Source organism: Megalopta genalis, chromosome 14 (genome assembly GCF_051020955.1).
Source record: "Megalopta genalis isolate 19385.01 chromosome 14, iyMegGena1_principal, whole genome shotgun sequence".
Lineage (NCBI taxonomy): Eukaryota > Metazoa > Arthropoda > Insecta > Hymenoptera > Halictidae > Megalopta > Megalopta genalis.
The window spans coordinates 9,801,314-9,828,019 of NC_135026.1; the positions used below are offsets into that span (position 1 = coordinate 9,801,314).

The 26,706-nt window shown below is 37.8% G+C and overlaps 1 protein-coding gene and 3 long non-coding RNA genes across 4 annotated transcripts; 3 read left to right on the forward strand and 1 right to left on the reverse strand.

Moving 5' to 3' along the window:
* Positions 1-13,110: 13,110 nt before the first annotated feature.
* LOC117225768 (uncharacterized) lies at positions 13,111-14,523 on the reverse strand. Its single transcript, XR_013034832.1, has 3 exons — positions 14,441-14,523; positions 13,350-13,518; positions 13,111-13,263 (listed from the first exon to the last, which is right to left on the reverse strand). It is a non-coding gene; the product is annotated as an uncharacterized LOC117225768 (long non-coding RNA).
* Positions 14,524-16,303: 1,780 nt separating this feature from the next.
* Positions 16,304-17,748, forward strand: LOC117225807 (uncharacterized). Its single transcript, XM_076526252.1, has 3 exons — positions 16,304-16,431; positions 17,353-17,521; positions 17,608-17,748. The coding sequence occupies exons 1-3, from the start codon at positions 16,353-16,355 to the stop codon at positions 17,612-17,614; spliced, it is 255 nt and encodes an 84-aa protein (XP_076382367.1). The 5' UTR covers positions 16,304-16,352; the 3' UTR covers positions 17,615-17,748.
* Positions 17,749-18,669: 921 nt separating this feature from the next.
* Positions 18,670-20,127, forward strand: LOC143260524 (uncharacterized). Its single transcript, XR_013034781.1, has 3 exons — positions 18,670-18,798; positions 19,720-19,888; positions 19,975-20,127. It is a non-coding gene; the product is annotated as an uncharacterized LOC143260524 (long non-coding RNA).
* Positions 20,128-21,208: 1,081 nt separating this feature from the next.
* On the forward strand, positions 21,209-22,588 carry LOC143260530 (uncharacterized). Its single transcript, XR_013034791.1, has 3 exons — positions 21,209-21,338; positions 22,193-22,358; positions 22,445-22,588. It is a non-coding gene; the product is annotated as an uncharacterized LOC143260530 (long non-coding RNA).
* Positions 22,589-26,706: the final 4,118 nt, after the last annotated feature.

The following is a 26,706-nucleotide window of genomic DNA, read 5'->3' on the forward strand; positions in this document are numbered from 1 at the left end:
AAGTTTTCTGCGATAAATAATTAATATAAATATAGAAGCTTTAATAAATAATTTATTAAATAATTATTATTATATATAATATATATAATATTATATTATATTATATTATAATTATTTATTATATATAATATATATAATATTATATTAGTTATAATAATTTATTAATTAATTATAATTTATTTTTTCATCACACAGTAATTGGTACATGACTCTCCTCGCCCGCAGTAATTCGTACAAAATGTCATTTAATCGTTCATCGATATTTTTCATACCTCAGTTGACATTTTCATAGTCCCTTTAGAACTGCAATAAATAATAAAATAACGAAGACATCGAAAAACTACTGTTACATTACATGTCCTCAAAATTAGGAATCGCAATTGATACTATGTTTCAATCGTCTACAGACCTAACCCGGACCTAACCTAAAGCCACAAACAAAATATAAAACAGGGAAACCGTTGGAAAAATTCAAAATCGCTCGTGTTTAAAAACCTCGGCCGTGTCGTTCATAAAATTCGGAATCGCAATTTTCCTTAATTTTCAATCGTCCACAATTTCGTTAGAGAAGGAAACGTTCACCCCGGAACGTTTCTATTAAAACTAATAGACGAAGAACAGTTTGATAGGATTTTTTGTCCTGCAAGCATTCCCGGCGATCCTCGGAACGATACGATTTCCGGGATCGCAGCGAAACCTGTTGCAATTCGCTTAATAACGCTCGCAGGATCACGGTATTTGAAATAATTAAAAGTACAATATTGTGCCACGGTGGCTTGATGCAATAAAGGGAAATAGTGTCCCCTTTTCCCGGGCGTTCACAAAGGTTTTCGTATATTTAATTGAAACGGCTGCGGAGCCGCGCTGAACGCCTTGCGGAGAGAGAGAGAGGGAGAAAGGGACAGAGAGAGAGAGAGAGAGGGAGAGAGAGAGAGGGGGGAGGAGAGAGAGAAAAAAAAACACTCGGCGAGCATTAATTACGCTAATTACCGATAGAATTGAATCGTTCGCTTCGCTCGCGCGTCACGGTCAGGCCATTATCAATTCATAAATGCGGGAATAATCAGCTCTGTAATCTCTGTTACTCGATCGCGCGCCGTAGACAAAACAAATTGATATTATTCAACATTCATAGGCGATGTTATCATTTTTACTGTGCTTTCTGTTTACTTTCGCCGAGGCGCCACGAGCATCCTCTCCCCCCTCCCGCTCCTGTTTCCCTGTGGTTTCAACTTTTTCCGATAATCGATTTATCGCAATCGACAAACTGATTGAATGCTAATCGAATCAAAGAAACATTACTCGTTTTAATGAATCTTCCACGGGCCGAGCTTCGCCGAATTACCTTCGGAGGCGGCGCGAATTATAGAAACAAAGAAAATTAGAACGGAATGTTCGACGAATCAGTTTTCACTGTACTAGTTTTGTGGGATAGTCGAAGCAGCGAGAACAATCAAAACAATCATTTGCATAAAATGTTACTCGAACAACATTTCGAATAAATTTTTCGAATAAGATTTTATTTCGTACAAGATTTTGAATAAATTTTTCGAATAAGATTTTATTTCGTACAAGATTTTGAATAAATTTTTCGAATAAGATTTTATTTCGTACAAGATTTTGAATAAATTTTTCGAAACAAATTTTATTCGAGTAAGTACTTCGAAGAAAATTTTATTTCGTACAAGATTTTGAATAAATTTTTCGAAATACATTTTATTCGAATAAGTGTACTTCGAATGAAATTTTATTTCAATAATATATTCAATTAATCCTTCGAATAAAATTTTATTCCGAATAACGTATAAAATATGCGTGTCTAATTATTGTCGTCCAGCCATCAATTCCTAGTTCTCAGAGTTCCAGTATAGGAAGAACAGAATATCGTGGGAATCCACCACAGAATAATATGATACCAGCTCTATCTATTCGACATAGATTATCAATGTTTTAGTTATAACAATAATTTCTAATTCCTTTGTCACGCTACTCGATAGGTTAAGTGTTAAACATAGAGCCTTATACTTGGTACAAAACTTTCGTCAAATCTTAATTAGAAATCTTTTTAAGATATCGTTTTCATACTTAATTTAGAGTAGAAAGTAAATTAAGAGTATTCTTAACAGTATAATGCTAAGTAGAATGGCGTGGCTTCAGTTAAGGATTTCAGAAGTTATTTAACCTAAAAATCATTCCAATTTGCAGTATAATAATAGCACTAAGCGTGCCGATATCTAAAAGTGACTGGTATCTGTTGCCTTATCAAGAATTATAAGATTGAATTTATTTAAATTGGTTACAAAATTTTTATAATAGTCTATGATAGTTTTGTAACAGTCTGCCCGGATAAAGAAATATATTTAGCAATTTCCAATGTCAACAGCTTCATGTTTTTAATAATTATAAAATAAAAAATGTGAAACCGATCATTTGGCCAGCTACGGTAGGTTTAGCATTAAGATCTCGTTTATTAAAGAAAATCTTATTAACTACTAAATAATTGAAAAGTATAAATAAGGTAGTGCAATGTCCCTATAACTGGTATCTAAAACATCGTCGTGCCACAAACGTGAATAATTGACGTTAGTCAAAATTGGGAAATGGAAGGTTCCTGAGGTCATTTGAAGTAACTTTTTCCTTAGCGCAAATGCAATCCGCGACTTTCTTCACAAGTTATTAACGAAAAACACTGACCAATGAGAGGGCAGCTCTGCCGCCGCATCAATTAGCGGAACTGGTCTTCGTCCTAATCGTTGGCTCAATCGCCTCGCGCCAGCTGATCTCGCCTCCCATTGGTTATTGTGTATCGTACGTCTAATATAAAATTACCAAGATTTTTATATTTACACCATAGCATTTAAGGTGCAGACAATCTCGTTTTGTTTAAATTAATTCGTTGCCATTGCTTTTGGTAAAAAACTTGTTACCACGGTTTGTAGTTTGCAAAGAATTATACATTTATAGTGATTTCGTGACATTCAACTGAAGATAGAACCGTCGAAAGAATCGGCAACATAGCGTATCCCCTAAAATAATTAAGGATCCACACGCGGCACCATCGTACAAAATCCAATCGTTTCATCATGAATCCGCCAAATGGCGGGTGATCTCCCGATCCATTTCCCTGATTGGCCAGAAAACACCGTCAGACTAATTATGAGAGTCGCGAATCATTCGATTAGCGTGTTGAATCTTTGATGCGGCCTACCGTTCGGCTGCTCCTCTCTCGACGTCGATCCCCCGTACACCGGGACTGCTTCGAGCGGTGTTTGTATGTATGTTTAATATGATAGAAAAGTGGCGTTCCTGGTATCAGGGCGGCGGGAGCCGGAGTCGCAACGTTCCAATTATTCATAACCAATTACGGAGCCGAAGAAACAGCTATCGCTCCCTGCAGACGCTCCTAGACACGGCACAGGTAATTTACTAATGTAGAATCGCCCGTTCTCCCCCCTCGAACATCGCCTTTTATCCAAGGCCCCCGTCCTTATTCTGCCGGGGCTCCCCTCTTCGGTCTCTGTCACGCGGCGGGTACGCGCGCGCGATTCTTCTTTGGCGGCGCGCAGCCTCCGCGCGGATCCTCTTCTTCCGGGCACCGGCGCGCCGTTATCTATCCACTTGAAGCGAGCTATTACGCGATTGTATCTTAAATAAAATATCACCGGCGTCCCGTCGCCAACCACTCAAAATAATAATTGCCTTCTCGGTGTCAACCCTCGCCCTCGCGGCTCTTCGGCCCCGACCCTCCGCGCCGTCGCCGACCCTCGCCTACACCCGTCCGTCTTCTTTCTGTTCCGTCGCGAGAGCTCTGCAAGAAATTTACTCCATTATCTGCTTGTTTGTCCCGCGCGCGTGAACGGAGATCCTCTCCTCCCCAACGGATCCCTCTGATGTGCTTAGACTTTAAGAGGGTATTCTAGTCTGGAACGCGGTTGTTTTTTATTCGTTTTTTTTGGACATGTATTTTTTTCTTTTTAGAAGAAGACCGCGCAGAGCTTCTGGCATCGCCGTTTTCCATGTACACGTTTTTTTCGATTAAAAACAGCCACCCCGATGTCTCTCCTGTAACGTACGGAGAATCTTCCCAGGAATTTTTTGTATTCTTTTCTGAAGACATGCGCCAGGCTGGCGCCAGAAACGAACGTTTCTGGAATCGGACCACATAGGAATAGCCCCACTACCATTTTTCTACAAAAATCTGACTATATAAAGGACTCAAACGCGACCGGGATTTGGGCTAGTTTCGAGACATTCGACGACGCGTAAACATTAGTAAGATCGAGTTCGATTCTCCTTCGAGCAATCTACTAGGTAACAACCTTTAGCACTAAAGGGAAGGTTAGCGAATCGGAGCGCGTGTTTAAGGTTACTATTAATGCAGTTTATTGAATTGCTATCGATGAGCGCGGGCGCGCCTAGCGTGACGTCGTAGGACTAGCAACTTAGGACAGACTGAGCTTTTGGAGTTGCGCGTTTGTCTCTTTTATAGTGGAAGAGAAGAAAGGAATAGATGGACTTTCGTAGGAAGGGAGAAAGTTGGGAAAGTCCCGTGCGGGTCGAGGAGTCCAGATGTGAGGAGAATTGTTTTATTAGGGGTGCGTGTTTTTTAGGGAATTTTGAGGATTAGGAACGGTACTTGTTTTATTGTTAGCGACCGCGCTCAGGTAGAAGGATGCGACGCCACAAACCTAAAGTCAGAAGCGCCCGCCGATTTAGTGCGAAAAACTGAGAGCGCATTGAAGTCCGCGAACACTCACTTACAATTGTTAAAACTCAACGCGTAATAAATTAGGTTTTACCAGTTCTCTTTGGTTTCAAGTTTAATCATTTCCATCTGTCCTGTTTCGAGCCAGTAGTTGGTATAACCCACCAAGATATATCTTAACCGCTCGAGGTATATGTTTATTTCTTTTTTTAACAAAGTTACGAGGCACCCTAATATCAATTTCTCCAAACACCTTATCCTAACCTTAAAGGTAGCCACCCGTGTCGAAATAAACATCGGCTGGTCTACGCACCTCATCCAAAAATTCCAATTGCATGCAACCTCCGGCCACCCAAACTGCCTGGCCCTCGGCTCGTAACACTTCCAATGGTTATGTTCGCAAAAAGTATTGTATGCGGAATTTGGCTGGTACGTTATCGATGTTGATTTTCATGTGACTGCTTATTCTGTTCTATCGCATGGTGTAGCTGACGTTGAAATACATTCATACCTGTGTAACACCGGATATGCACACGACGTCTTGGAAACGTCTTAAAGACGTCTCGAAGACGTCCCGAACTAGACATCTTATTAACGTCTGAAATAAGACGTCTTAAAGACATTCGGAAACAGACGTTTTGAAGGTACCTCAAAGACGTCACGAGACAGGCGTCTTAAAAAAGCCTCAACCTTGACATAACCTTGATATGACCTTGATATGTCAAGGTTATGTGAAGGTTATTGATAATATTCTTCATATTTCTCCAACAAACATATCCCTTACGTCCTTTAACACGATTATTCTTTATTAAATTAGCTTTGCGAATCATTCGTTCAGCTGTGTTCGGACACGGAATTATTTAAATTAAAATATCATTTACGTACTTTGTTAATCTTCACTGTACACCTTGCTTAAAAATTTCATGTGTTACACACAAGGTGTCATGCACACTAGAAAATTAAAACGGCCATCACCGTTAAATTACTTACTATTTCGGGTCCGAAAAATTAGTAAATATTCTTCAGACGTTCTAAAGTAAGGGTAAACAGCGTTTTTCTTAAAAATATCACTGTTACGTAATTAAAAAAAATCCGGGAAGTTCTCGCTTCGTGATTTGTTCAATACTCTGAACGCGGCTCGAGTCCGTCCCGACCATCTGTCAAAGCCTCGTGCTGCAGGCTCTCGAACTTCGCGTCGTCACCTCTCATTGGTCAGTATTTTCCGTTAACAACTCGTAAACAAAGCCGCAGATTGCATTTTCGCAAAGGAAAAAGTTACTTCAAATGACCTCAGCTACCCCTCATTTTCGGCTGTTAAAATAATTGTCGAACACACTGTATAGAACTACTATATATATAAGCACATCCTGTATAAACACATCTCAGGGATCCGTAAGCAATATATATATATATACCGCTGAGATGTGTTTATACAGGATGTGCGTGTAAAATCATCATACGTCATGAACATAGGATTGGTTAGACAGGTTAGGTCCAGATTAGGACCAGGTTAGGTCCCGGTCAGGTCTATTTACAGTTTTCCGCGAATATCTCGGAAACTAGAGCAGATCGATCATTTCCGCCAAGGAGAAAATTGTTCAAAACTTCGATCTATAGAACATATTCCAGTTTCGTCAAAATCAGTTAGCAGAACCCTGTTGTAAACAATTACATATATCGAATACATCTTTGCGAATATCACGACAACTCTGTATTAATAGTAACATTAACTTTTTCTCTTCATTGTAAAAATTGGTTTTTACTCGTATATATATACAATAAATAAATAAATAAATAACTAAAGTCAGTCGACACGTACACGCAGAGCTGAAATTGATGTCTCCGATGCCATATATCAAAGTAAAGATCGTCGGGGCTCCTTTCTCCAATATTTATTTAAAGTCTCAACAAAATTACGACTCGATAGAGACGCGCGGTACGTGTCGAGCTTTTTTCAAAGGAGCCCCCCGGAACGGTTACAAAAGCCGTTGTGACGTTCCGGTGCTGCGGCGTGCTACGTGCGAGACAGATGAGTTCGGTCGCGGCATTAGAAAAACATTGCCGAAAACAGGGCGGCAGCCGTGGCGGACAAGAAAAACAGGATTCGGTGGCGGCGGGACGGGGGGCACGGCCGAAACTCTGTCGGTCGTCGCAGACTGATTGAAAATTGGGAATACAATCGCGTTCTTTGATAGGCGCGCCCGCGTGTTCGTCGCGGGCATGAATACAGGGGGCGCGGCGGTGTGTGTATCGTATTTTCGTTGGTGGACCGTGGCCGCGCTCTGCGAGAACTCTGTCGGAACGGCTAACGAGTTCGCACCCGTGTATCGATGACGACGGGAAAGAGGGCCGATTGCGGAGGAAAAAAACGCGGCTCGCCTCGCCTCGCCTCGCCTCGTCGCGCCACGCCGCGTCTCGCCACGCCGCGCCGCGCCTCGCGTTGCGTCGCGAGGGAAAAGGATCGGCCCCAGTCGAAGAAGCGAGAGCAGAGGCCGAGAGGAACGTGTTCGATCCTACGTGGAACGGCGCGGCCCCGGCCGCTGGGACGGCGGACCAGGCAAATCGATGGGAAAAGTTAGGACACGCGTGCGAACGCGTCGATATGACGTTATCCAATTAAAAAGCTGCCTTTGTGTAACTCGATCTGTCGCAGCCAGTACCAGCGGCACCGGCACCGGCACCGCCACCGACAGCCAGCACTCCGACGTTGCTCTCTTCCAATCTAAAACCAACCCCCTCGCTCCTGCCGGTGGGCTGAAAGGCTGCATCCAATTAGTACATACCTTCCGCTCTATTGTAGCCTCGCAGCGCGGGAATGGCCGCGACGACGACGACGACGACTTGAGGACGGTATCTTTACGCGGGCTTGTACCGACTTTCGTTCGCGGGGGGGGGGGGGGGAGGAAAGAGGAAGAAAGGACGGCGAAAGGAAGACGGGGGAAAAGGAAGGATCGAGGTTGGAAGTCTTAATGAATGGCACTCGTTAAAACGAGCAGATCGATGACGCAAGGACATCGGCTTAGGCAACCGTGTCGCGTTCGACGCTCGCGAATCGGACGACCAGTGGAGATGCGACAGCCGTGTCGCATTACGGTGAATTCTCTCGAATTGTCCCTAGGCTTGTAAACAAAAATGGACAATTCGGAAAGGCTCGATTAACCCTTTTAGGTACGGCTGAATTCTGCGCGAGGCTATTTCTCTGGACGGCAGAGTCTGATACTGTATATACAGGGTGTCCCAAGAATGTCTCGCAATCCGAAAGTGGCGGGTTCCTCAGGCCATTCGAAGCAACTTTTTCCTTTACAAAAATGTTCTCCGAGACACCGTTAACGAGTTATTAACGACAAACAGTGACCAATGAGAGGCGAGCTCGGCTGGCGCGAGGCGATCGAGACAATGAGCGGAACTGGGCTTCGCGCGCTGGTTGGCTGGGCCGCCTCGCGTCAGCCGTACTCGATTCTTATTGGTCACTGTTTTTCGTTAATAACTCGTTAACGGTGCCTCGGAGAACATTTTTGTAAAGGAAGAAGTTGCTTCAAATGATCCGAGGAACCCGCCATTTCCGGATTGCGAGACATTTTTGGGACATCCTGTAGACTGTTGTAAATCGATGTGAAGACAAAAGAAGTGTGAAACGATGCATATGAAGACGATTATTTGATTCAAACGATGACCGAGTGAGCTACTAGAGCAAGCCACTATAGTGGCGCGTCGTTCAGAGAGATGACATTCGCGGAAATCACTACAGTGGCGCATCGTGCCTAAAAGGTTAATCGTATCTCCTCTTTCCGAATGGTCCATTTTTGTTCATAAGCATCCATTTTTGTTTAAGACTGTTTTTATGGAGAGAAGACGTTCGCGAGAATTTTCGCGACACGGAAACGGAGGCTCGAAATTTTGCTAAATTGTTTTGTCATTTTACCGTTACTGTTCAAGAGGCTAGAGATACATGGTAGGGACACGGTAAAGTAGGGTAAAGAAGTTACCGACAAAAGTAGGCGAAGATATGAGTTTACGCAAGGTATCATTTCGTCCTTATAGGAGAATATTTTTCGTTGGAGAAGGGATCATTCGAAGGAAGAAGATTCAGCGCAATGCGCTCTGATCATGATTCGAAGAGATTATGCGGAGATCTAGTAATATAAGCGTTAGAAAGTAGGGCATAAATTGACGATACAAAAGACATGGAATCCAATCGGATGAGCTTGCTGGATAAAATCGAGGGCAGAGCGCGCTAGAAAATATTACTAGCTACAAACTGAACACGGTGAAAACAATGCAGCATATACCGACTTGATAACTCTAAAAGTCACGTGACTAACCAAGCCTCTTAAGTTCGATAAATTTTGCCCGCCAATTTGGCTGAAATTTCATATAGAGCTGCGTTTTCCAGAAAAATAATGTTTGCGAGATGGATTTTCAGTGGCACGCAAGTTAAAACTCAAAATATTGCAAAATTGTTTTATGTTTTTACTGTAATATGACGCTCAGCCTTACCGATGTCTGTGGTCAAATCTGTGTCAGATTTAAATCACGCAGCGAAAATTTTGGCCTCGTTGGAGAGAGAAGAAGCGGAATGCAAATGAACGATCCTAGTCTCGATAATCAAACAAAATTTTTGAGTCCTCCATAATTCTTCAAAAAACGAAAACACCAATAGATAGTGGGCCATTTTGTAAAAAAAGTCTCCTGCACAGTCATTATACGTGATAATAATGAAAACATTCTCAAAGGTCCTTGAAAATGAGCCAAGATTCAGCGAGATACGACCATCCACAACAGTCGCAACCCTTTAGAGTTACGGAAGGTACTTTATTCTGCTCCCCCCTGCTGTTAGACAAGCTTCAAATCCAACTAATTCTGACGCATTTTTCATAATTTAGGTCCGAGCTAGATTTTACTGAACTTTCGTGTCGCCAAACAATTCTCTCACAAATATTATTTTCATATAAACGAAGCTGTTTGTCAAATGTAATATACAAACGAGTCAATTCACGTTAAACGAGTATGTTGCACCATCTATACGTAATAGTAGCAATCATATTTATAATCAGGATGTTTTTATTAGTCGATAACGTTGAATAAATCAACACAGATAAGGCATCAGCAGAAACGAGGTATAGAAGCTAACCTAGCATTCAATGCATTTTTGTATCACATGAAAATGGAGCGCTAGTACTCCATTATCATTGCGCTCCTTCCTGCACTCGTCGTTACTGATATTTCAGAAATTTCAGTGCCTTTGTAACAATTGAGTATACTGTATACCTTATTTATATTACGGTATACTTCGTAGTCACAATGAAGTAAACTGTATACCTCATTTGTATTACGATACGCTATTTTGTAAGAATCGAGTATACTGTACACTTCATTTGTATTAACGATTCGCTTCTTAGTGAGAATCGAGTATACTGTATACCTCACTTGTATTACGATTCGCTTCTTAGTGAGAATCGAGTATACTGTATACCTCATTTGTATTACGATTCGCTTCTTAGTGAGAATCGAGTATACTGTATACCTCGTTTGTATTACGATTCGCTTCTTAGCGAGAATCGAGCATACTGTATACCTCATTTGTATTATGATACGCTTCTTAATTAGAATCGAGTATTCCATATGTCACATTTGTATTTGGATACACTTCTTAGCGAGAATCGAATATACTGTATACCACGGTTGTATTAAGATACGTTTCTTGGTGAGAATGCAGTATACTGTATATCTCATTTATAGTAAGGTACGATTCTTAGTGATAACGTTCCTTCTTTTTTATATTTACTTAATGTACATTGTGTCGACGAACGACTACTTTTTGACCATATTCGAAACATCTACGTACGATTTGCTTTCCTCATAAAAGGACGAAATACATTTTGCACAAAAAATTATCCATGAAACTTTGCGTATTTGTTGGGTCATAGATCGGTCATTATTTCCTAGTATAATCTTCATGTTAACCCACAGAAAACGGAAGGGCCGCGGGTCCAAGTCGGCACCAATCTTCCAGCAAAAATCGTAGAAAAATTCAAGCTTTTTAATATTGTACGATTTTATATCGATTCGATTTTTTAAACGTGAATATGTGAACGCATTTTTCAATTCTTGGTATTCATGAAAAATCCATAAAACGTGAAATTTCGCATTAATATTCGGACACGATATTATTAGGAGAATTATTGCTCCTTCTTATTGTTTATGATAGTCGTGTCTGGTCTTATTTTAATTAGAAAAAGCTCACGATTGCATTGGCAAAAATCCCATTAGGAAATAATGAAGTGTAATAATAATAATATAATATAATATAATATATAATATATAGTATATAATATATAATATATAATATATAATATATAATATATAATATATAATATATAATATATAATATATAATATATAATATATAATATATAATACATAATATATAATATAATAAAATATAATATAATATAATATATATAATAATAAATAATAATAAATAATATTGCGTTATTATCAATCCTTCATTTCCTGTTTTTTTCTACGTTCGGAAAAAGATAAAATCGAACTCTGTATCTTGATCTAAGGCACTTCAGTCCCAAGGTCATCTGTTCTGCCTGGTATCGTGCTCCCACGTCTAATGTGTCACGAGCCTAATTCTACCGACATTCTGCCGTTAATTTCGTCGGTAATTCGGACGACACACCGCCAATAATTCCTCCGTTCAAGGATAACTTTCACGCATACGTGTAAATATTAGTATTTAAGAACAAAGGACATTTAGTTACCGTATCAGAGCGTCTACGTTATTTCGCGACCCCAGAAGAACCTGGCCAGCCGACTGAGCCGTCACAAAGTGAAGCACTTTTTAAGCTCATTAAATGATTTAAAAAACATACCTTGGGGAAACGGTTCGTTTTCGAATTATAATACAAATATTAGTACATATCTATATTATATATATAATAATAATAAATTTATATAATAAATTATATATAAATATATATAACAAATAATATAGTAATAATAATAGTAATATATAGATATCTATATTATTATTATTATTATTATATGTATGTACATATCTTTACCATATTTCACGCGTAAAATGAATTTTTTTATGTCATCAACAGAATGCAACTATCGCTCTAAAAATATCTGTTTATTCTGTTGCGTTCGCCTGTAGTTATTACTGAAAGAAAAGGTATCTGTCACTGAAAGAATTGATGTAAGGATTGCTAGTGTTTAGCAATCATTTAAGCCACGTTCTTAACACGATAAGTTTCGTCGGTGTTTTTTATGATCTGCAGCTCTCTCAATCAAGTAAAAGTTTCTTAGTCAATTGCATTTCGGTCGCCGCAGCGTGTGTGTTCATGCGTAGTAAAAAATCTCAAAGCATGCCTATTCGAAATGAATTGAAATAATTGTGAAAGTTGCGGAATTTCGCTTTCCAAAGAGGCATGAAAAGAAATAAAAACAGAACAATACGTAATTGTACCAGCAATGTTATTTTCGAGCCTCATTTGCAGATCTGAGTGATAGAAGTGATGTTGCATCAAGTGATTCGGTAATTGCACCAAATGACAGTGATCTGATGATATATATATGATATATATATACACTTATATACCCAATAAATGAAACGATAAATACTTCATCAATAAATACTTGATTAATAAAAGGATAAGAACAAGAAGTACTAGTTGAACATCGTATAATTATATTTGAACGATATATATTACAATTGAACGATTATAACTATTTTTGATCTGTTCGTCGCAAACGCCACACTGATAATAAATGAATCGATAGGGAAGCATTGCAGAATCGTGAATAAAGAATACAACAACGAACTGCGCTATCTGGTACCGAAATCGAAGATTTTATCCATTTTCGTAGATATTGTTAACTCGTAAAAGTTCAATAATCATTAACTAGTGGCAGCTGAAATCTTTCACGGTTCGGTCAGTAATCATGCAAATAGAGATTGTAATTTTATAGAAAATATTCCAAGATTACAGGAGCAACTTCTAAGTAAACAAAGATACGCAACATTCGATAATCTCTCCAAAGAGGAAGATAAAACCAGAAATCAGTACTTTTGATTGTGTTAAGATAATAAACTGACGAATCCAAGAATATTTTAGATAAATTAAAAGTAAACAATCTCTCGTGAAGATAACGATTGGCATACTTGAAACTGTTGATATCAGATAACTTTACTCCCTCATAGAATGGTTATCTAGGATTACAATAGTTAGGAAAACAAATTAAAAAACCGAGAAGAGACACACAACAGCCGTGATTGTTATCTATCTTAATTCATTTGTATAAGTATGATTGTGAAGTTATGAATGTTATGTTGACATATGGTCGAAAGAAATGATTGATGAAGTGTACGGAAAATTCGAAAGAAATACACAATTTTACAAGTAGTTAAAAGCAAAGAATGTTATTAATTCTGAAATCTGTCGTCGAAGACGAACGTACATACATATTGAAAATATTTAAGTAATTCTGGATAAGTGTTACGTTGTTCACACAGAAATGCGGATCCATTAATCGTTCAGCTATTTACTGAAAGCAAACGGTAGATCGGAACTCGTTAATATGCGAATAATTTTATTATGTAGCTGCACAAAAATGTTCAAAAAATTACGTACCGACAAACGCATATTTTGTGTCTGGTGCATGTACCCGATGACTTGCCCATTGCTCTGCAGCGAGCAATGCAACATGGGTTTCCACACAATTGACAACTCAAAAATGGCTGCGCGACCGGTGCATCATCGAGATCTTCGACTTTATCGACAAGATCGTATTCTTCTAGACCTGAAATTAATTGTAAATGTTAGCGAAGGTCTAATTTCTACTGACATCGTCGTGCCAAATGTCGTTTTGAAACGAATAAGGTATTTCTACGATACTGATTTTTCAGCACTTAATTAATACGACTTGGCCGAATATTGGGTCGAGCAATAGATTCGTTCCGTATAGATATAATTTAATATTGACAAACGGTTAAAAAAGGTATGACATTAGTACAGATTTCTTTACATCGTATACGTATACAGGGTGTCCCAAAATTATGTTATTTCTGATAAATTGGGGATTCCTGGGGTAATTTGAAGTAATTCTTTCCTTTACAAAAATTTCCTCCGAAACATCGTTAAAGAGTTATTAACGAAAAACACTGACCAATGAGAGGCGAGTTCGGGTGGCGCGTAGCGGCTGTGTCAGAAATCCTTCATTTGCGCGAAGTACCACAATTTTAAGACACCCTGTACTGTGACGCATACGCTGCTAACACGAAGCAGAACGTACTTCCTGTTCAATCTAATATCTTCACGATTCAGTTATAATTGTAAAATAGTTAAAAATGTTTTCGCATATTAATTCCATCGAATTGACTAAAGAAATTCACACTATCGATGTTGAAACACCGAAGGCTCAGCTTGCAAACATCCCATCGTTAGTTAAATTCAAAGAAAGCATTTCCTCGTTAGGCAAAGGAAAAATCTATTCTAAGAAAGTAAGTGAAGCGACTTAGTTGTTGAATGTGTTTAAAACAAGTAAAGAAATAAACAGATAAACAAATTATTTCGTAGCGATTGAGGAAATCATTATCTGTCAAGTGATGTTTTTCATGCTTTGCAGGAAACTATTATAAATATTTTTCCGCATTAGTAGCAACATTTTTATTATAGAAATGACAAAAGCAATTATAAATATAGATTCACAAAAATCAGTTCACCTTCGATATCCTCGACGGAGGCAGACGTCACTGCAACCGCAGCCAAGCAAAGAGCTCCAAAGAGAATTAAAAGCTTCATGTTGTGGAAGTTCGGTACAATAACTTTTATCCACATCGTGGTCTTTATATACAGCAGAGATGCATCCTCATCCTACCACTACCCCAGGGTGATGTGTACATTGCAATCAGATGCACTGATACGGTCGCTGTCTGTTTCGAAGGGGCGAGAATATTTCAGAATTACTCACAGTGAATCAATATGTATATAGAAATAAGATAAAATCAGAATTGCAGTTTTCCGTCGCAATGCACCTGATTGCACGAATTACAAATTATCTGTATTATAAATAGACTGTGGATCTTATACGTTCATATTATTTCATAACAGAAACATTAGAAATGTTAATATATTATTATAATTAATGTGTAAAATGTTAATATATTATTATAAATAATATATAAAATATTAATATATTAATGCAATTAATATATTAATATAATTAATATTGTAGTTTTGGAATAGTTATGGACAAAGTGTTAAGATATAGAATGATAAGAATATACTCAGATTTCTGGGTATATTTTATCCTATAAAAATATATATGCATATTCCCTATCGCGAGTCTTCTGGACGAATATCTCAATTAAAGTATGAGCCAATTTACTATTTTAAAGAAAGAAATGTATTCATACACATACAAAATACAATATATGTAAATATGTATATCAACTCAGACATTTAGTGCCAACAACTTATGAAATTAGAGGAATCAATCGAAGTGCACAGGCCAGAATTAGAGCAAATCGTAAAGGAATCGTGTTCCACCATGATAATGCGAGGCCTCGCACATCTTTAGCAACGCGTACAAAATTATTGGTGCTTGGTTGGGAAGTGATGTCGCATCCTCCATGCAGCCCCGACCTTTTAAATGGTAAAAATTTCAATAAGAACGATAGCCTCAAATGGCACTTGATTGAGTTTTTTTACTGATGAGGCTCAGAAGCTTTATGAGTTATCATGAAGTTACTAGGAAGATGGCAAAAGATCATCGAACAGAATGGAAAATATTTGACTGATCAAAGTTCATATCTTGTACAGAAGAAATTGAGTTTTATTTCTCATTGAAATACCGAAATTACATTCCTGCCAACCCAATAATAATAATAATATAAGTAACAAATAATTAAAGATCGCTAAAACCGCAGTTATGTCCCGATTTTCGACACTTTCGACCGAAAACTGTAAGAAATCTGCAGCTTTTGAAATCTTTCAACGCTTGTAGCTTGATTCTAGGTTAACAGATTTCGATCAAATTTTACAGCATGCACACAAGTTACCTAGATCCAAGAATGGTATTTTTTAAACATTGAATATAGAAATTGCTCAGATGAAAAAGTTAAAAGACGAGATTATTTTACTATCTTTGTCATTCCAAGTGAGAGCAAAATTAAGAGAAAGCATGTCAATCATTGTCTAGTGGACTAGTTCCTCTATCATCCAAAAAAGATTCATATCGTTTAGTATACTTTGACAATATCTATTGCCTCCTAAAAGGTGTTCGGAACACTTTCGTGAACCTCGGTACATATATATAAGTTAAAATACGAAGATCTTCCAAATGTGAACTGACTTACAACGCAACAATCGATTCTCTGTGGATTTTTCTATGAGTTTTCTGTGAAAAACTATATAATTCGGTAACTCGGTAACTGATAAGATAGTTTCGTAACAGCTATGTCTTCAAGTGGTATCATTCACTTTATCAAAATCAGAATATCTGATTGCTAGGTACATATCTCCCTTTATGCCCTGTGGTGGTGGTAAACAGTGAATCGATCTCTGCCGTATATAAAGGCCACGATGTAGGTAAAGGATATTGTGCCAAACAGACGACATACAAACTTCTACAACATGAAGCTCTTAATTCTCTTTGGAGTTCTTTGCTTGGCTGCGGTTGCAGTGACGTCTGCCTCTGTTGAGAAGGTCGAAGGTAAATTGACTTCTATGAATCTATACTTATAATTACTTTTGTCATTGCTGTAATAAGAATGTTGCTACTAATGCGGAAAAATATTTATAATAGTTTCCTGCAAAGCATGAAAAACATCACTTGACAGATAATGATTTCCTCAATAGCTACGAAATAATTTGTTTATCCGTTTATTTCTTTACTTGTTTTAAACACATTCAACAACTAAGTCGCTTCACTTACTTGCTTATAATAGCTTTTTCCTTTGCCTATCGAGGAAATGCTTTCTTTGAATTTAGCTACCGATGGGATGTTTGCAAGCTGAACCTTCGGTGTTTCAACATCGATAGTGTGAAATTCTTTAGTCACTTCGATGGAATTAATATGCGAAAACATTTTTAACTATTTTACATTTATGACTGAATCGTGAAGATATTAGATTGAACAGGAAGTACGTTTTGCTTCGTGTTAGCAGCGTATGCGTCACAGTACAGGGTGTCTTAAAATTGTGGTACTTCGCGCAAATGAAGGGTTTCTGACACAGCCGCTACGCGCCACCCGAACTCGCCTCTCATTGGTCAGTGTTTTTCGTTAATAACTCTTTAACGATGCTTCGGAGAAAATTTTTGTAAAGGAAAGAATTACTTCAAATTAGCCCAGGAATCTCCAATTTATCAGAAATAACATAATATTGGGATACCCTGTATACATATACGATGCAAAGAAATCTGTACTAATGTCATACCTTTTGTAACCGTTTATCAATATTAAATTATATCTATACGGAACGAATCTATTGCTCGACCCATTATTTGGCCAATTCGTATTAATTAAGTGCTGAAAAATCAGTATCGTAGAAATACCTCATTCGTTTCAAACGACATTTGGCACGACGATGTCAGTAGAAATTAGACCTACGCTAACGCTTAAAAATATTTTCAGGTCAAGAAGAACACGATCTTGTTGATAAAGTCGAAGATGTCGATAATGTACCGGTCGTTCAGCCATATTTAACTTGTCAACTTTGTGGAAATACTTGTTGCCGTGCTCATTGCAAAGCAATGGGCAAAACGTCGGGTTCGTGCAATAAAAATGATGTGTGCATTTGCCAGTACGTAATTTTTTGAACATTTTTGTGCAGCTACATAATAAAATTATTCGCATATTAACGAGTTCCGATCTACCATTTGCTTTCAGTAAATAGCTGAACGATTAGTGGATCCGAATTCCTGTGTGAACAACGTAACACTTATCCAGAATTACTTAAATATTTTCAATATATATGTACGTTCGTCTTCGACGACAGATTTCAGAATTAATAACATTCTTTACATTTAACTACTTGTAAAATTGTGTATTTCTTTCGAATTATCCTATTATAGTATTGACTTCGTCAATCATTTCTTTCGACCATATGTCATCATAAAATTCATAACTTCACAATCATAGTTATACAAACGAATTAAGCTAGTTAACAATCACGGCTGTTGTGTGTCTCTCCACGGTTTTTAAATGGTAAAAATTTCAATAAGAACGATAGCCTCAAATGGCACTTGATTGAGTTTTTTACTGATGAGGCCCAAAAGTTTTATGAGTTATCATGATGTTACCAGAAAGATGGCAAAAGATCATCGAACAGAATGGAAAATATTTGACTGATCAAAGTTCATATCTTGTATAGAAGAAATTGAGTTTTATTTCTCATTGAAATACCGAAATTACATTCCTGCCAACCCAATAATAATAATATAGGTAGCAAATAATTAAAGAACGCTAAAATCGCAGTTATGTCCCGATTTTCGACACTTTCGACCGAAAACTGTAAGAAATCTGCAGTTTTTGAAATCTTTCAACGCTTGTAGCTTGATTCTAGGTTAACAGATTTCGATCAAATTTTGCAGCATGCACACAAGTTACCTAGATCCAAGAATGGTATTTTTTAAACATTGCATATAGAAATTGCTCAGATGAAGAAGTTAAAAGGCGAGACTTTTTTACTATCTTTGTCTTCCAAGTGAGAGCAAAATTAAGAGAAAGCATGTCAGTCATTGTCTAATGGACTAGTTCCTCTATTATCCAAAAAAAATTCATATCATTTGGTATACTTTGACAAAATTTGTTACGTAACAGCTATGTCTTCAAGAGGTATCATTCACTTTATCAAAATCAGAATATCTGATTGCTATGTACATATCTCCCTTTATGCCCTGTGGTGGTGGTAAAGAGTGAATCGGTCTCTGCCGTATATAAAGGCCACGATGTAGGTAAAGGATATTGTGCCAAACAGACGACATACAAACTTCTACAACATGAAGCTCTTAATTCTCTTTGGAGTTCTTTGCTTGGCTGCGGTTGCAGTGACGTCTGCCTCTGTTGAGAAGGTCGAAGGTAAATTGACTTCTATGAATCTATACTTATAATTACTTTTGTCATTGTTGTAATAAGAATGTTGCCACTAATGCGAAAAAATATTTATAATAGTTTCCTGCAAAACATGAAAAACAACACTTGACAGATAATGATTTCCTCAATCGCTACGAAATAATTTGTTTATCCGTTTATTTCTTTACTTGTTTTAAACACATTCAACAACTAAGTCGCTTCACTTACTTGCTTATAATAGCTTTTTCCTTTGCCTATCGAGGAAATGCTTTCTTTGAATTTAACTAACGATGGGATGTTTGCAAGCTGAACCTTCGGTGTTTCAACATCGATAGTGTGAAATTCTTTAGTCACTTCGATGGAATTAATATGCGAAAACATTTTTAACTATTTTACATTTATAACTGAATCGTGAAGATATTAGATTGAACAGGAAGTACGTTTTGCTTCGTGTTAGCAGCGTATGCGTCACAGTACAGGGTGTCTTAAAATTGTGGTACTTCGCGCAAATGAAGGGTTTCTGACACAGCCGCCTCGCGTCACCCGAACTCGCCTCTCATTGGTCAGTGTTTTTCGTTAATAACTCTCTAACGATGCTTCGGAGAAAATTTTTATAAAGGAAAGAATTACTTCAAATTACCCCAGGAATCCCCAATTTATCAGAAATAACATAATTTTGGGACACCCTGTATACGTATACGATGTAAAGAAATCTGTACTAATGTCATACCTTTTTTAACCGTTTGTCAATATTAAATTATATCTATACGGAACGAATCTATTGCTCTACCCAATATTTGGCCAATTCGTATTAATTAAGTGCTGAAAAATCAGTATCGTAGAAATACCTTATTCTTTTCAAACGACATTTGGCACGACGTTGTCAGTAGAAATTAGACCTACGCTAACGCTTAAAAATATTTTCAGGTCAAGAAGAACACGATCTTGTTGATAAAGTCGAAGATGTCGATAATGTACCGGTCGTTCAGCCATATTTAACTTGTCAACTTTGTGGAAATGCTTGTTGCAATGCACATTGCAAACGAGACGGCCGTACGTCGGGTTCATGCGATAGGAATGATGTGTGCCTTTGCGAGTACGTATTTTTTTGAACATTTTTGTGCAGCTACATAATAAAATTATTCGCATATTAACGAGTTCCGATCTATCGTTTGCTTTCAGTAATTAGCTGAACGATTAATGGATCCGCATTCCTGTGTGAACGACGTAACACTTATCCAGAATTACTTAAATATTTTCAATATATATGTACGTTCGTCTTCGACGATAAATTTCAGAATTAATAACATTCTTTACTTTTAACTACTTGTAAAATTGTGTATTTCTTTCGAATTATCCTATTATACTATTGACTTCGTCAATCATCTCTTTCGACCATATGTCATCATAAAATACATAACTTCACAATCATACTTATACAAACGAATTAAGGTAGTTAACAATCACGGCTGTTGTGTGTCTCTCCACGGTTTTTAAATGGTAAAACTTTCAATAAGAGAACGATAGCCTCAAATGGCACTTGATTGAGTTTTTTATTGATGAGGCCCAAAAAAGTTTTATGAGTTATCATGATGTTACCAGAAAGATGGCAAAAGATCATCGAACAGAATGGAAAATATTTGACTGATCAAAGTTCATATTTTGTATAGAAGAAATTGAGTTTTATTTCTCATTGAAATACCGAAATTACATTCAGGCCAACGCAATAATAATAATATAGGTAGCAAATAATTAAAGAACGCTAAAATCGCAGTTATGTCCCGATTTTCGCCACTTTCGACCGAAAACTGTAAGAAATCTGCAGCTTTTGAAATCTTTCAACGCTTGTAGCTTGATTTTAGGTTAACAGATTTCGATCAAATTTTGCAGCATGCACACAAGTTACCTAGATCCAAGAATGGTATTTTTTAAACATTGCATATAAGCTCAGATGAAAAAGTTAAAAGACGAGATTTTTTTACTATCTTTGTCATTCCAAGTGAGAGCAAAATTAAGAGAAAGCATGTCAATCATTGTCTAGTTCCTCTATCATCCAAAAAAGATTCATATCGTTTAGTATATTTTGACAATATCTATTGCCTCCTAAAAGGTGTTCGGAACACTTTCGTGAACCTCGGTACATATGTATAAGTTAAAATACGAAGATCTTTCAAATGTGAACTGGCTTACAACGCAACAATCGATTTTCTGTGGAATTTTCTATGAGTTTTCTGTGAAAAACTATATAATTCGGTAACTCTGTAACTGATAAGATAGTTTCGTAACAGCTGTGTCTTCAAGTGGTATCATTCACTTTATCAAAATCACGATATCTGATTGCTATGTACATATCTCCCTTTATGCCCTGTGGTGGTGGTAAACAGTGAATCGATCTCTGCCGTGTGTAAAGGCCACGATGTAGGTAAAGGATATTGTGCCAAACAGACGACATACAAACTTCTACAACATGAAGCTCTTAATTCTCTTTGGAGTTCTTTGCTTGGCTGCGGTTGCAGTGACGTCTGCCTCTGTTGAGAAGGTCGAAGGTAAATTGACTTCTATGAATCTATACTTATAATTACTTTTATCATTGCTGTAATAAGAATGTTGCCACTAATGCGGAAAAATATTCATAATAGTTTCCTGCAAAACATGAAAAACAACACTTAAACACATTCAACAACTAAGTCGCTTCACTTACTTGCTTGTAATAGCTTTTTTCTTTGCCTATCGAGGAAATGCTTTCTTTGAATTTAACTAACGATGGGATGTTTGCAAGCTGAACCTTCGGTGTTTCAACATCGATAGTGTGAAATTCTTTAGTCACTTCGATGGAATTAATATGCGAAAACATTTTTAACTATTTTACATTTATGACTGAATCGTGAAGATATTAGATTGAACAGGAAGTACGTTTTGCTTCGAGTTAGCGGCGTATGCGTCACAGTACAGGGTGTCTTAAAATTGTGGTACTTCGCGCAAATGAAGGGTTTCTGACACAGCCGCTACGCGCCACCCGAACTCGCCTCTCATTGGTCAGTGTTTTTCGTTAATAACTCTTTAACGATGCTTCGGAGAAAATTTTTGTAAAGGAAAGAATTACTTCAAATTAGCCCAGGAATCTCCAATTTATCAGAAATAACATAATATTGGGATACCCTGTATACATATACGATGCAAAGAAATCTGTACTAATGTCATACCTTTTGTAACCGTTTATCAATATTAAATTATATCTATACGGAACGAATCTATTGCTCGACCCAATATTTGGCCAATTCGTATTAATTAAGTGCTGAAAAATCAGTATCGTAGAAATACCTTATTCGTTTCAAACGACATTTGGCACGACGATGTCAGTAGAAATTAGACCTACGTTAACGCTTAAAAATATTTTCAGGTCAAGAAGAACACGATCTTGTTGATAAAGTCGAAGATGTCGATAATGTACCGGTCGTTCAGCCATATTCTAGTTGTCAACTTTGTGAAATTTGTTGCCTTGTTCATTGCAAAGCAAGGGGCAGAACGTCGGGTTCATGCAATACAGATGATGTGTGCATTTGCCAGTACGTAATTTTTTGAACATTTTTGTGCAGCTACATAATAAAATTATTCGCATATTAACGAGTTCCGATCTATCGTTTGCTTTCAGTAATTAGCTGAACGATTAATGGATCCGCATTCCTGTGTGAACAACGTAACACTTATCCAGAATTACTGAAATATTTTCAATATATATGTACGTTCGTCTTCGACGATAGATTTCAGAATTAATAACATTCTTTACTTTTAACTACTTGTAAAATTGTGTATTTCTTTCGAATTTCCCCTACACTTCGTCAATCATTTCTTTCGACCATATGTTAACATAAAATTCATAACTTCACAATCATACTTATACAAACGAATTAAGGTAGTTAACAATCACGGCTGTTGTGTGTCTCTCCACTGTTTTTAAGGGTCGATGCACATTTACATGCCAAGTTCAGGTCGTGCTTGCAGCGTGCTCGATTGAGAGTATTCACATTAGACGTGCGAGCATGGTGGCAGGCAAATGAAGAATAAATAATAACGCAATGTGTAATTTTTTTATTTTTCATTATATTTTAATGCGACTTTTTCCAATGCAATCGTGAACTTTTCCTGATTGAAATGAGACCAAACACGATAAAATTATATTGATTTTTATTAAAAATATAAATGTACTTTTCATATTAATATTAACTTAAAATTTTAGGAAACTAGTGAAACTTCATCCTATCGGAATGATTGTCTGGTTTATAAATTATCAACAAAATAACATGTGCCGTTTAATTATATAAAAATAAAAATGACCTTTTACATTTAAAAATATATGTTTATTATACTCGTGTAGTTGTATCATACTTGGTAGGTTAAATTAAATTAAATTAAATTATGAATTGAATTTCAATTTCACAACAGACCTGGTGTTTGTTGCACGATAATGTACCGGGTCGAACCTCGAAACTTATTTGTCGTACTATGTATACGCGAAATTGATATAACAAATAGAAATGAAGCTGACGCTATGTATAAACTTAACAAACTTCTAAAACTATTAAAGCTATCGCGAGATCTAAACCACCATAAGATTGAAATGAATTTGGAAAAACACTCAACCAAAGTTTCTCCAGTATGCAAGAAAATATTAAACTCCAAATACATAATTTGTAAACTTAATCGATATTTAAAAATTGTCGGTAAACTATAATCAATAATCTATATCTGCCACAATAGCCTTACCGATGAGTCCTCTAACGGGACCAGGACGAAACGCTTCCTTTTCTTTTCCTCCACACTCTTCCATACCGACACACAAGTGCATACTCTTCTCAGCCGCCACATAAGTATGTACAGTTGTAACTATGTACATATATTAGAAATATTTAATTCAAAATAATTCTAGGTATTAGATACCAAAAATTAGTGATTATAATATAAATTAATATATATTAAATATATATTATATTATTAATATAATATAATATAATATATTTAATATAAGAATAATTAATATATATTATAATATATATTATATATAAATTAATATATATTAAAATTAGTGATACCAGTTCGCAAATTCTGATACCAAATTGAATAGTATCAAAGATGTAGATATCAAAAGTATAGATACCTGTTTGATACCTCAGCAAGCGTCGATACCTGTTTAGATACCTTACAAAGATATCGATACTCATTTGAAACAATCTATGAGAATTTCAATAACCGTTTTATATCTTTCGAAATATTCACTATTCATTTGAAAATTCACTGAAATATTTATATTTTTCTGATATTAAAAATTATTCAAATAATAATAGCAATAATATTAAACTAATGTTCTCACTTTCATCTCTTTAAACTATACAACTAATGCAAATTACAATTTTTATCGAATTAGAACTGCTTAACTAAGTATACATGTAAGTTCTAATTAGGAATATGTTATTCAGATAATCGGAAGTTGAAAAAAAAGAATATTCAAATAATAGATAGTGCGATAATGTACATTCCAATAAAGGTTGTCTTACTACACAAAAATTTTGCTTTATATTTACCATAAAACCGTATTTCTGTATGATAAATATCTAAATCAATGAGGTAGTAGTATTCGATAACGTATGACTTATTTATTAATTTTAATTTGTTTATTATTAGGTATGATATTATATACAATTCATTGTTATGTTATCGTAGGTTAAACAAATATACTTTAATCTTTACTTATCTTTCAATAGGTAACCCACAGATTGCAAACTACACAAGCTCAAGCATTAGACGAATGGGTAAGTACGAAATAGAAATTTGGGCTCATGCTAACAAATAATGAATACTGTATGGAGGAACAAAATTTAGCAAGAATGATATTTTACAATTCACCGTCAGTTTATAAACAACTGAGAAAAGGCGGGTGTCATTTACCATCCACAAACACAGTGCGAAGATGGATTAGACTTTCATGTGACTGCTTATTCTGTTCTATCGCATGGTGTAGCTGACGTTGAAATACATTCATACCTGTGTAACACCGGATATGCACACGACGTCTTGGAAACGTCTTAAAGACGTCTCGAAGACGTCCCGAACTAGACATCTTTTTAACGTCTGAAATAAGACGTCTTAAAGACATTCCGAAACAGACGTTTTGAAGGTACCTCAAAGACGTCACGAGACAGGCGTCTTAAAAAAGCCTCAACCTTGACATAACCTTGATATGACCTTGATATGTCAAGGTTATGTGAAGGTTATTGATAATATTCTTCATATTTCTCCAACAAACATATCCCTTACGTCCTTTAACACGATTATTCTTTATTAAATTAGCTTTGCGAATCATTCGTTGAGCTGTGTTCGGACACGGAATTATTTAAATTAAAATATCATTTACGTACTTTGTTAATCTTCACTGCACACCTTGCATAAAAATTTCATGTGTTACACACAAGGTGTCATGCACACTAGAAAATTAAAACGGCCGTCACGGTTAAATTACTTACTATTTCGGGTCCGAAAAATTAGTAAATATTCTTCAAACGTTCTAAAGTAAAGGTAAACAGCGTTTTTCTTAAAAATATCACTGTTACGTAATAAAAAAAAATCCGGAAAGTTCTCGCTTCGCGATTTGTTCAATACTTCGAACGCGGCTCGAGTCCGTCCCGACCATCTGTCAAAGCCTCGTGCTGCGGGCTCTCGAACTTCGCGCCGTCACCTCTCATTGGTCAGTGTTTTCCGTTAATAACTCGTGAACAAAGCCGCAGATTGCATTTTCGCAAAGGAAAAAGTTACTTCAAGTGACCTCATTTTCGGCTGTTAAAATAATTGTGACATGTGTTTATACAGGATGTGCGTGTAAAATCATCATGCGTCATGAACATAGGATTGGTTAGACAGGTTAGGTCCAGATTAGGTCCAGGTTAGGTCCCGGTCGGCTGTCTCGTCCCCTGAGTCGAAAAGGCGGCGGCCTCTTTGGGCCGTCTGCTGCCCAACCTCGGGGGACCGGGAGATTTGGTGCGCCGCCTATACCTGGGCGTGGTGCGGTCTATGGCCTTATACGGTGCCCCAACAACGCTGTTGTTGCGCCGGCTGCAGAGGCGGATGGCCATCCGCCTCATAAGAGGTTACCGCACCACGTCTACCGTGGCGGCGCTTGCTCTGGCGGGAGAACTTCCCTTCGAGCTTCAGGCGGCGGTGCGCGCCTATGTTTATAGGCGCACTAGCATCGCCAGCCGTGCTCGAGGGGCCCCGCCGGAGCGAGAGACGGTCGAGGGCTTCGAGCTCCAGGCTCGGCGACTAGCGCTCGCCAGATGGCGTGCCGAGCTTTGCTCCCACGCCGGCGAGCGCGTCCCCGGGGCTCTCCTGCCGCACTTCACCACGTGGCGGGAGAGACGGCATGGCAGGCTCTCCTACCGAGCGACGCAGGTGTTCACCGAACATGGCTGCTTCGGTGTCTACCTGTGTCGCATCGGGCGGGAAGCGACGACGGTGTGCCACCATTGTGGCGCGGAGGAAGACTCGGCGCAGCACACGCTGGAGGAATGTCCCGCCTTTTCAGCGCTGCGCCGAGTCCTAAAACGAGAAGTCGGCCACGACCTCGCACTCTCCAGCCTAGTTGTGGCCATGCTGGAGGGCCCGGGGAAGTGGGCGGCAGCAATCTCTTTCTGCGAGGAGGTTATGTCGCGGAAGGCGGCTGCCGAGCGGGATCGGGAGCTTACAGATCCCGCCCGACGTGCCCGGGGACGGCGTGCGCGCCCACGCCGAGAAACCCCGGGCAGCTGAGAGTAGGCGGGCGGCGGGTGTACCAGAATACGCTGGTTTCATTGCCCAGCGTCCGCCAACAGAGGAGGACCTCCCCTGTTGGGTGTGGGGGATGACGAGTCGCCTGAAGGAGGCGAG

Excerpts from the sequence above, each read along its gene's own strand:
- LOC117225807 (XM_076526252.1), top strand. The coding sequence starts at position 16,353 with ATGAAGCTCTTAATTCTCTTTGGAGTTCTTTGCTTGGCTGCGGTTGCA. Across the intron at positions 16,432-17,352 it reads CTCTGTTGAGAAGGTCGAAG|GTCAAGAAGAACACGATCTT; the intron begins GTAAATTGACTT and ends AAATATTTTCAG.